Raw genomic sequence first — 11,874 nt, forward strand, 5'->3', positions numbered from 1 at the left:
TTATTTTATTTCATATATATGAAACGTTATAATGATTTTACCCCAATGCTAGATGGGAATGTGTTGATTTGGTAAAAATGTTGTCACACGTAATTACCTATTTTATAATTTGTAAAATGGAGATTTTAAAACTGGAGATCTGATTCTCCACGTGTATGATCGGTGACTCGTCAAGGATTCTATACTTTGCAGGTCCTGTAAGTGCAGTTTTAAGTAAGAGATATCCTCACAGGACTCTGATTTTTTTCGGGGGACTATGTATAGGAGGAGGTATTGTACTCTCATCCTTGGCGTCTTCTGTTCAGGTTCTCTATCTGACATATGGAATTGTTACAGGTAAAGTATGACCAAAGATAAATTAGCAGTAATATAGCATATAATTACAAAATCCATATTTTCTCCAGTTTCTTGCATAAGGGTAAATGTAAGCATTCAAGCGCAAATGTTGCTGTGTGTCACATTTCATCGCGTTTTCGTAAAATCTTGTCAAAGGAACAAATTAAGAGAGACTTTCTTGTAAGACTTTGACCAATTTTTGATATTATCGATAAATCTAAATGTAATATAGTAATGATCCCATTTTGTCAATATGTTTTACAATTGTTTTCCAGGTATTGGTTTCGGACTTTGTTTTTCACCATCCGTCGTGATCATAGCCAACTACTTTAACAAATATAGAGCGATCGCTTCTGGTATATCCCTTGCTGGAGGAGGCCTCGGAGGGATGGTATTCCCCTATCTCATCCAGTATCTGCTGAGGGAGTATGGACTAAGGGACGCTTTACTGGTATATGGTGCTATCATGTTGAACATCTGCCCATGTGGCCTTCTAATGCGTCCAATACAAGATAGCACAACAAAAACAAACAAACAACTGTCAGTTTTGTCTGTAAAGCCAGCAGATATCAACACAAAAACAATAATTGATGATATGCTGACTTTCATAAAACAGATTATGCGCGCTGTTCATGATTTAGAATGGTGCATGTTTAAACAATGGAACAGCATTGTTTTATTTGTTGTTGTGTTTTTCGCGATGTTTGGATATAACAGTTTATTCAATATAATACCCGCTTTCCTTGACGAAATAGAGTTCACAAAAGATGACGTAGCATTTGTCCTCTTTATATTCGGACTTTCGGATCTGATTGGAAGAATTTTGTTCGGAATGCTCATGAACGTATTTCCAAAGCATCGTCATCTTCTATTCACTTTAACAGTTTTTCTTTTTGGTTCCGGTATCGTCGGAACGTATTTTATTCATACAAAAGTTGAATTTTGTGTTCTTTTGGGATGCTATGGAGTGTTCGCCGGTGGATACAACGGTACTCTTATGGTGATGGCCGTGGAATATGTCGACCTTGACCGCCTACCTAGTACATGGGGCTTTATGTGCTGGTCAGCAGCGATGGCGTTTTTGTTAAATCCTGTTGCAACAGGTAAGATTGTTTTAAATGATAAGAATTCCATTAAAGTGAACAGTCGGGCAAGGATGGCTAAAGTCGGTAAAAATGGTTTGAATGTATCCAGTATAATTTCTTATGAAATGGAAAAATAAAAATCTCTCGTCAAAATCTGTCTGCGTACGAAGAAATAAATTTAAAGTATGGGAATTCTAAAACGTCCTCCCGACTCACTATGTCCGTGGTTACATTTCCACACAGCCTCGCTTTCAATGCTTTCAACTTTTCTTTACTTTAAATGTCAGAACTGGGAAACTAAGCAGAACTTGACCGTCGTATTAATATGTGAGAACTTTTGGAAGGCCAATGAACGCATTTAGACTGGTTTTCTTTGCCCGACTATTCACTTTAATTTTATTACGTCTTTGATTTGTTTAATGCAATATACAGTCAATGTAACAACACGGAATAGAATATCTCGTTTTTGCTGTTCGAATGATCTCGAAGCCTTACATTGAAACTGGTAATTATTTTATTTTAACGTTATTCCTAAAATGATTGTTTTAAGCAAGGGTAAAACAATAATTGTGAGAACTACTATATAGCCGTCTTTTTTTTAATTTTCTTTTTTAATTTTTAACCTTTCCGAATAGATCACCATGTGGTAAGAGATCCTTGATTAATTATCATTTCATGGATAACATTTTAACAATCAATTCAATGTCCTTCACATTAATACAATACCTAATCCCTGTCTGACCTCACCACTGACCCTCAACCAATGACTGGATTGTTAGAACTACAATCAAGGACGTGAAATTACGAGAAAAAAAACAGTTTCGCCTGATATCATTTTATCAAATAAATACTAATATGACAAAAATGTGTTCTTAAAAAAAAAATATTTTCTTGGTGTACTTTGATAGAAATTTCAACGTCGTTTTGATTTATAAATGATCTAACATTTGTATGGAATTTTGAAAATGACATATTTTAACTGTTACAATACAGTATGCATTCTATCCATTGTTAACAGTGTTTTTTTTGTAATATTTCAGGCGCTCTCAGAGACAACACTGGTACATGGACTCACACATTCCTGTTATCGGGGACAATGTCACTCACCGCAGTTCTAATTCTGATTTTCAAATCATTGAAGGACAGACGAAAAACTGTACCCAAAACTGAGACTATTACTGTGGAGAGATATTAGCTAACCACAAATATCACAATGAGATACTTGGTCTGATTCAGGTGCGTAAAGATAATATCACGTCCATTTTGATCAATTTAACGATTAAGAATTTCCATTTCTTAAGATTGCATACTTACATGTAACATTAAGCTGACTGTAATAAATTGTTAATATGTTTTATGATTTTGTAGTTTCTGTCTTTGGAATTATCTTCCACAATGAACCAAGTGGATGTTCACAGCCTGTATATTATCATTTTCCTCTCTCACTGGTTCGCCGTTGTCGGTATAATGTGACCAGGTGGGGTGTGTTGCTTGGTGTCTTCGGCAGCATGTATATCACTTTAAAATGACAAGATGTCCACAAAAACTCACACCTGGAAACGATTACGTCACAGCATATTAAACCCACTCAACTCAACTCACTATACAAGAGGACACAAAACGAACTCACACACGCTACATACTATATACATGAGAGGCCGTCCGTACATGACCCTGGCTGTTACTGGGAAGCTTGATTAATCAAACAAACAATCTCCATAAATTAATACGCTTATGCATCAGCTAATCAAATCTTTACAAATGTCAGCGAACATAATTTTCGAATGGGGGTGATAACTTTGTGTCACGTATTGTTCTGCTTCTGCCATTCGGGTATCCCCAGTCAACGTTCTGACTATTTTGATACCTTGGGTGAGTGCGCAAATTAAGTGCCGTGAAAATTTAAAATCTTAATGAGAATAATTAAAGAAAAAACAATGTATTAGATAAATAAATAATTATCCACAATTAGAATACACTACTTGCAGAAAAAAAGAAATAGCCACATAGAAATAAATAGGGTTAAACACATAATTGACGTTTACAGCTTAGGAGATGAGAGAGAGTTTTTGAAGCTGTCTAAAGTTTTGGCATGTAAAGTATTGAATGTGAGGTTGTTCCAGCCTATGATCGTGCTTGGAAAGTATGCAATTTTCCTGTACTGAGTTTTGCAGTATGGAATAGCAAAGCAAAGATCATGATGGTTTCTAGATGGACGTGCAGAGGGGAGTAATCTGTTACTAGGATCAATAGCGACTGAGTTGTTTTGGATTTTGTATATCATAGATAGGCGGGCATTTTTCCTTCGGGTTTCTGAACGAGGCCAATCTAAAAAAATCCAGCATGTCGCTAACACTAGATTTATTTCTATGACGATTTAGAGTAAAACGTGCACCTCTACGTTGGACCATTTCAATTTTGGAGATGTCAGTTTCGAGATAAGGGTCCCAAACGGTACATGCATATTCAACAGATGATCTCACTAGTGATTTAAAAGCCTGTTCTTTTATGCATTTGGAGTTTATTTTAAGGTTTCGTCGTAAAAAGCTAAGAGTGTTGCTTGCCTTGTTACAGATGTTGTCAATATACTTCCCCCAGGTCAAGGTTAGGAAAGCGACTACGTGTACTAGATAGAACATTACAGTACTCGGGTGAAAGGACATACTCCAGTCTTTTTCCCATGCCGCCAACTTATCAAGGTCAGACTGGAGACACTTTGCATCCTGCTCAGATAATATATACTGTTGTCAGGTATACTATTGTATCATCAGCAAATAAGCGTACTGTAGATTTTAAACCAGTAGCCAAATCATTAATATAATGTAGAAATAGACTTGGTCCCAAAACAGATCCCTGGGGTACTCCGGCCTCTGCTGGCATCTACGAAGAGATTTCACCTTCACACAGGACAGCTTGTGAAAATCCTTTATCCACTGGTTCATTTTCCTACAATTTACACTACATAATTTCAAAGCCTCACCCGCAAAGCATCAAAAATATGTTTACTATAAGTATTGTTTTCAAAATATACATTATTTGCGTGTGTTTTTCAAAGTTCTTTCATTGACATGACAAAAAAAATAGAATATGACTTATTTTACATATGAAATACACCCCGTTTCCCATCCAAAAAAGAAAAGGCAATATTGCTTTAATACATATAAAGAGACAAAAAGACAAATTTCTGTCTCCTTTTCACTAAACATAAACTGGTATAATACCAGTATGTAAATTATTAAGATAATACAGCAAAATACATTTCGGAGATACACCATCCAAATACAATATCCCGGCATATTAAAACTATCTGTTACTTTGTTACCTTATTTTCAACAAAATTATTTATTAAACCAATAGAGAGAGATGTCTACACAAACGACATATAGGCAAAACGGCTTTTCACTGTACTGGCTGTGGACGTTGATTAGTCACATTCGTTTATATTTAGAAGAAAAAGAAATATATAACAATATTACGTATCACAAACAATTTTGTAACCATTACATAGTCTGGGATTTCAACTCTTCAGCAAATAACCAACTATGTTCCAATTGATTTTATTGATAATTCAAAGTACATTTGTTCAAATTCAACTTCAAATAAAACAAGATTTTTATTCGAAGGTTTATTAGAGGATGTTTTCATATCAAATATGCCAGAGATGAAAACTGCCAAATTATGCTACATTTACAAAATTTGTACAAAAATTCCTAATTTTGTGCAAAAACAAAAGCAAACAAAAAATTGAGAAGGCACAAATTGTATAGAGTCGGTTGGGTGTCCTGAAGCAATTTTTTTGTATGGCCTTAGTACGGAACTATTTTTCTATTATTGCCTGTTTTAGAGGGCATTATTGCCTCATAGTATTGTCGAGGGATGGAGTAGTGCGCGAGCCGAAGCTAACCCTCGACAACACTATTAGGCAATAGTGTCCTTCTCAACCAGGCCATAATGGGTTTAGTCCATCATCCTCACATGTGTAGGCCTATAACCCCTTTTTCATTTCATCGTTATAAGAAATGTTTCCATCCCCTTACACCACACCCTGCCTGCCATCTTGACATCCGGATCGAAGCGCAAAGTTATAATGACGTCATGTAATAGTGACGTCACAATAAATTCACGTTCAATGTCGCGCCATATGTGTGTAGCCAATCAGAATCCATTGTTGTGTCACGTGATGTACTAAAGCACAATATTGCCTCATAGTTACGCTATATTTATTCCAATACGTCTTACATACGACTCGCACAGATATTTAAAGTTATGATATTAGTATACGTGTATATCACATAACAATACGTGTCAACATAAACCTTGAAGTCGAACAGTTGTTGTTTTGCAGACATGACTTAGATTTTCCCTGAAATAGTCTTCATTTAACAACTCTTAAAAATTTCACATAGTCTGGCGTCTCTACTGATTTGATTAATTTTAATGTCATAAAATTGAAATGCAATTCTTATTGCTCTTATAAATAGATATATCAAAGTAAAAACATATTTGTTTCTACGACAATTGAAAATAGTAAATGTCGGTCCATCATTGTTAAAATTACTTTTCTTTTCTAGCATCAGCTGTCAAAGCCATGCCACTGGAACAAATGTTATGATAAACAAATAAAATATAGAAACAAAATAGATGTTATAGCGCTAATACACAGCATGTTATGTGCAAAGTATAATAAAATTGTTGTGTAAGAGACGTGACAAACTCGAGATAGAATAGTGCCCGAGCCGAATTCCATTCCTCGACAATACTATGAGGCAATAGTGCCCGCTCAACCAGGCTATAATAGATATTATTATACCCCATCTTTATAACAGTGTCTATAATTAGCTGAAACGCATCGCATGACAGGGATATAATATAAGCCTCTTTTATATGTGCATAATACCCTTATCCTTCATATCCACTTATGAAAGAGTATTTTTTTTCATACCTCGACGTTTTATTGCAATTTTACAACTATAATATCCCGCCATTTTGAAATAAATTCGTTTATGAATCCACGACTGAACGTCAATTTTGAATTTACATGAAAAATTACGTGATATTTTCAACACAAATTCCGTCGTTTGCATCTTTTATATTAAAACAGTCAAGTTTGTGAAAAAATGTTAAAATTTTACCCAGGAAATAGAAGTTTTGTTGACGTCACGAGGCTTTAATGCATGGGTAGCCATTCTACTTGTAGTACAGCCTCAGATGACAAGACTGCATTGCCCTTGAACAGCCAGTATTACACCCGTAGGTATGAAAGAAAACGTCGTATTTCCCTCTAGGGAAATAAAACAAAATTAAACATGGAGTTATCTTCCCTTCCGATTGTACAACAATGACGTAAACAGTCATTTTTCACTTATCGCAAATTTAAGAAATTATTAACACAGACTATCGAATCTGCGAAATTTCGGTATAAAACAATTTATGTCCCCGGTGACAGTGTAATATGAAGGTTTATTTACCCTCAGATGTCATATTTCGGGCAAGCCCTCGGGAAATATCACATCTTCGGGTATATAAACCTTTGTATCAAGCTGCCAGCGGGGCCATAAATGCATATCATTATACCTCATGTTTATTACAGTGTCTGTGATTAGTTGAAACACGTCATATGACAGGGAAATAAAACATCGTATTTCCCTCGGGGGAAATAAAACATTGTTTTTCCCTCCGAGGGAGAAATAAAACATCGTATTCTCATCGGGGGAAATAAAACATCGTATTTCCCTGGGGCGCGTGCCCCTATAGTGACCGCCCGCCTTTCACACGTAGTTATCGTCCCTTCCAATTGTACAACAATGACAGACGAAGCGTAAAACGTCATTTTTCACTCGTAGCGAATTGAAGTAATCGTCAACGCAGAGTAGCGAATCTGCGAATTTTAGGTATAATAAACAATTTATGTCCCGGTGGCAGTGTGATATGAAGGTTTATTTACACTCAGGTGTAATATTTCCCGCGGCAAGCCCTCGGGAAATATTAAACCTTTGGGAAAATAAACCTTCATAACACGCTGCCACTGGGGCTATAAATGCATAATATTACATGATGATTACAGCATGGTATCAAACTGCAGCTGGGACTACCTATGTTCTATGGCGACAGTTGTCTTGACAGATGGGCCGTGAATCAAATAAGATGTTAACATTACTATCAAAACCAAGGTGTTTTGTCATATTTAGCTTTCCTTCATACAAAATTAATATGTAAATCCCAATAATTTAATATTTATTTGAATAAATTATTATTATTTTTAATTATTATTACATTGTATTTGAATGATGTTTTTTTTTATTTGAATAAATTACAAACATCAACTGTCGAGATGAAGATTAATCGATCACAGTTCAGATGTTAAAATTATTTCCGCTGTCTCATCCATGTTAGCAAAAAATAACGCATTCCATATAGGAGGAAGTATTTGAAGAATCATCCTTTCACTAATTTTGTCAAAATCCACGGAATTCTACACACTCAATAAATAACACAGACTCACCTTGGCTGGAAACATTGGTAGTGTTTTCAGTCAAAACCATTCGAAATATTATTCAAACCATTTTATGTACTCGGTATTAGTGATGATAGGATGATAGAATAACTTGTGCCTGATCCTTTTGTGTTTTACAATAAAATATGTTTAAAGAAAAGTAAGATGATAGGAAGAAGATGATTTCGCCAACGTCATCGATAACTGGTGCTAATCATAAATGTCATGATATTATTTTATTGCAAACTATCTACGTGAATGTAATCATACGCAATTATAAAATGGTTTAATCGTGTATATAGTCGATTTATGTTTTTATTAAATATATATAATAATTAAGATACAAATGTACGATGACTTTTAATGGCAGCACAATTGCACAACATATAAATTATGTAAGCAACGATGCAAAACAGAACAGCTTTTTTTTTACATTTAGAGTATACTAGATGCCTAGTGCCAATACGATTAAGGATCTGGGATACTGAAGGGCAAACAGACGAACATCTAAATGACAATGCTTATAACAATAAACAGCCTTACATATCACTATACATTAAATTTGTACATTCTATTTTTACTTGGTGCCGGTGACAATTTGTCTTTTCGGGAAATGAATTCAGATATGGACTTAGATAATCTTAGACTGCGTTCATAACTGGTACATTTATTTCTTTAAATACCGGGTATATCATTTCGCCTCCTGTTTGATTAAGCATTTCTATTGTTATTCAAACAGCATTATTTGGGGTTCAAAATTATCATTTCAAAACGCCATGTATGTTTGTATGTAACAACGTAAATTCCTCCGTTTATTTTTATGAGCACTCGCCTATATGACGGTACAACGAAGTCATATACACGCACTCCACAAGAAATTACTGGGTTTAGTGTCTATGGCATCCAACAACCAACTCTACCAACACAAACTAACTATAATGGTTCAACATAAAACAAACTGTCAGAATTATGCCTTGAAGACTTGCCACATTCCTGAATGTAATTAAAAACATTTCAGATCCATTTAATATCGCAATATTTTCCAGAAACCACACACACGTAGTGATCAACGTAATTTCCATCAGGACCATCAGTTTCGGTTCAGTTGCGCTGGATAGATCTGGTAGGGAGTTTTCGGACATGTAAGAGATGACACGTGCATACAAAATTCTGGTTCCATTTAAAACACTCGATATTGGGATAATGAAAGCAAGAAAAAAGACAGAAGAGTTAGAAATAAAGCACATTTCACCGCCATACCAACATTCCGACGGATTTATATACAAGTTCATAAGTTTTGTACATGACACAATTACGGTAATAATGCTCAGGCCGGCACAAACATATTTCATTGAAGCCCTGATATTATCCGATTTATCGGAGGCTTGTGGATTTATCACGTTTCCGTGCAAACGGAACGAGCAAAGGAACAAAAATACAAACACACCTAACCAAGCAAAGTGTTTGAGCATGCCAAACCATTCACAGCTTTTGTCGGTAATGTAAAACCTTGTAAAGAAGTCAACTTGGGAAAGAAGTAGAAATGAAATCAACATACACGTAAGATCAAATTTACCATTCCTCACGAAAGGAACGAAGCAATACTGTACAATACAGTAAACCAAACATACCATTGACAAACAGTTGGACACGAAGTCAAAATTGATCTTCCTCCTGACGGTTCGATATTTCGAAAGATATGTTTCGACACACAGATAAAATGTATTACTATCATATACGATATCTGACGCATCAATGATTGTTCCACTGAAATCAAAGTACACATTAGTCACATTAAACAGATTTCTATCGATATCATGTAGGCCGGACCTGTTTCCTCCGAGGAGGCTGACCTTTACAGCTGAACAGGGTATATTGTTTCCACTCCAATATTGGTCAATAAAATACACAGGATTGCTTATAGTGATATTAGTTTGACACGAGGCTCTGGTGACGTCATGTACATGTGTAATTGTAATTCCATTGGCAAACGACATTTTGTAATTCGCAGTTTTAAGAACAAAATCACCTATTTGCTGTGGTTTGCAATTTTTGTTCATTGTCTTTTTTATTTGATATCTGATCCGAACCATAGAACATGTATTGTTTGTAAGTATGTGTTTACCCAGTATGACTTCTACTGATGCTACATCCATTAGATTCACATACCCTGAAGATAAGACACATTCACTTGGTAGAGACAATCTATCTCTTAGCAATTCGTTCATTGCTGATTTCATGGTCAAATTGTTCCCATCAAATACAACGTTCACTTCAAATAACAGGTCCAGGATTTTCCCATCAGTGGAGGATATAACTTTCTGACATCTGCCATCAAACGGCTCCATGTTGATTGGACAGTACAGTCTCGTACAGAAATCCTAAAAAAAGAAACAAAAGAGAACATAGACACATTATAACTGTGAAGATATCTGACGCCGGTAAATGTTTCATGAACTGTCAATACAGTAGCTTGACAAAAGATTTCTATAGGAAATAGTATGTCTCACTAAAATTGGTAACTCTTCTGTAAATATCATACAAAATCCTATACCCTAATCAATCTCTGTTTGGTGTGACACTAAATGATGTTTCAATAGTCAACTTGAACACCTACACAATGGTAATAATTAAGCTAGTTTAACTTTGTTTTATGAACACTAATACACCATGTTAATAATTAAGCTAGTTTGACTTTAGTTTTATGAACACCTACACCATGGTTTTAATTAAGCGAGTTTAACTTTAGATTTAAGAACACCTACACCATGGTAATAATTACGCTAGTTTAACTTCAGTTTGATGAACACCTACGCCATGGTAATAATTAAGCTAGTTTAACTTTAGTTTTATGAACACCTACACCATGGTAATAATTAAGCTAGTTTAACTTTAGATTTATGAACACCTACACCATTGTAATAATTAAGCTAGTTTAACTTTAGTTTGATGAACACCTACACCATGGTAATAATTAAGCGAGTTTTACTTTAGTTTATGAACACCTACAACATGGTAATAATTAAGCGAGTTTAACTTCAGTTTGATGAACACCTACAACATGGTAATAATTAACTAGTTTTACTTAGTTTTATGAACACCTACGCCATGGTAATAATTAAGCTAGTTTAACTTTAGTTTGATGAACACCTACACCATTGTAATGATTAAGCTAGTTTAACTTCAGTTTGATGAACACCTACACCATGGTACTAATTAAGCTAGTTTGACTTTAGTTTGAATGAACACCTACACCATGTAATAATTAAGCTAGTTTAACTTTAGTTTTATGAACACTTACACCATGGTAATAATTAAGCTAGTTTAACTTTAGATTTATGAACACCTACGCCATGGTAATAATTAAGCTAGTTTAACTTTAGTTTTATGAACACCTACACCATGGTAATGATTAAGCTAGTTTAACTTCAGATTTATGAACACCTACGCCATGGTAATAATTAAGCTAGTTTAACTTCAGATTTATGAACACCTACACCATTGTAATAATTAAGCTAGTTTAACTTTAGATTTATGAACACCTACGCCATGGTAATGATTAAGCTAGTTTAACTTTAGATTTATGAACACCTACAACATTGTAATAATTAAGCTAGTTTAACTTCAGATTTATGAACACCTACGCCATGGTAATAATTAAGCTAGTTTAACTTTAGTTTGATGAACACCTACACCATGGTAATGATTAAGCTAGTTTAACTTCAGATTTATGAACACCTACGCCATGGTAATAATTAAGCTAGTTTAACTTTAGTTTGATGAACACCTACACCATGGTAATGATTAAGCTAGTTTAACTTCAGATTTATGAACACCTACGCCATGGTAATGATTAAGCTAGTTTAACTTCAGATTTATGAACACCTACCATGATACACCATGGTACTAATTAAGCTAGTTTGACTTTAGTTTTATGAATACCTACACCATGGTACTAAT

The 11,874-nt window shown here is 34.8% G+C and overlaps 1 protein-coding gene across 1 annotated transcript; it reads left to right on the forward strand.

The window, feature by feature from the left end:
- Positions 1-589: 589 nt before the first annotated feature.
- LOC138307053 (monocarboxylate transporter 12-like) lies at positions 590-2,677 on the forward strand. The gene is made up of 2 exons (XM_069247678.1): positions 590-1,439; positions 2,462-2,677. The coding sequence occupies exons 1-2, from the start codon at positions 590-592 to the stop codon at positions 2,614-2,616; spliced, it is 1,005 nt and encodes a 334-aa protein (XP_069103779.1). The 3' UTR covers positions 2,617-2,677.
- The last annotated feature ends 9,197 nt before the right edge of the window (positions 2,678-11,874 follow it).

Source organism: Argopecten irradians, chromosome 14 (assembly GCF_041381155.1).
Source record: "Argopecten irradians isolate NY chromosome 14, Ai_NY, whole genome shotgun sequence".
Classification (NCBI taxonomy): domain Eukaryota; kingdom Metazoa; phylum Mollusca; class Bivalvia; order Pectinida; family Pectinidae; genus Argopecten; species Argopecten irradians.

Excerpts from the sequence above, each read along its gene's own strand:
- LOC138307053 (XM_069247678.1), top strand. The coding sequence starts at position 590 with ATGTTTTACAATTGTTTTCCAGGTATTGGTTTCGGACTTTGTTTTTCA. Across the intron at positions 1,440-2,461 it reads GTTAAATCCTGTTGCAACAG|GCGCTCTCAGAGACAACACT; the intron begins GTAAGATTGTTT and ends GTAATATTTCAG.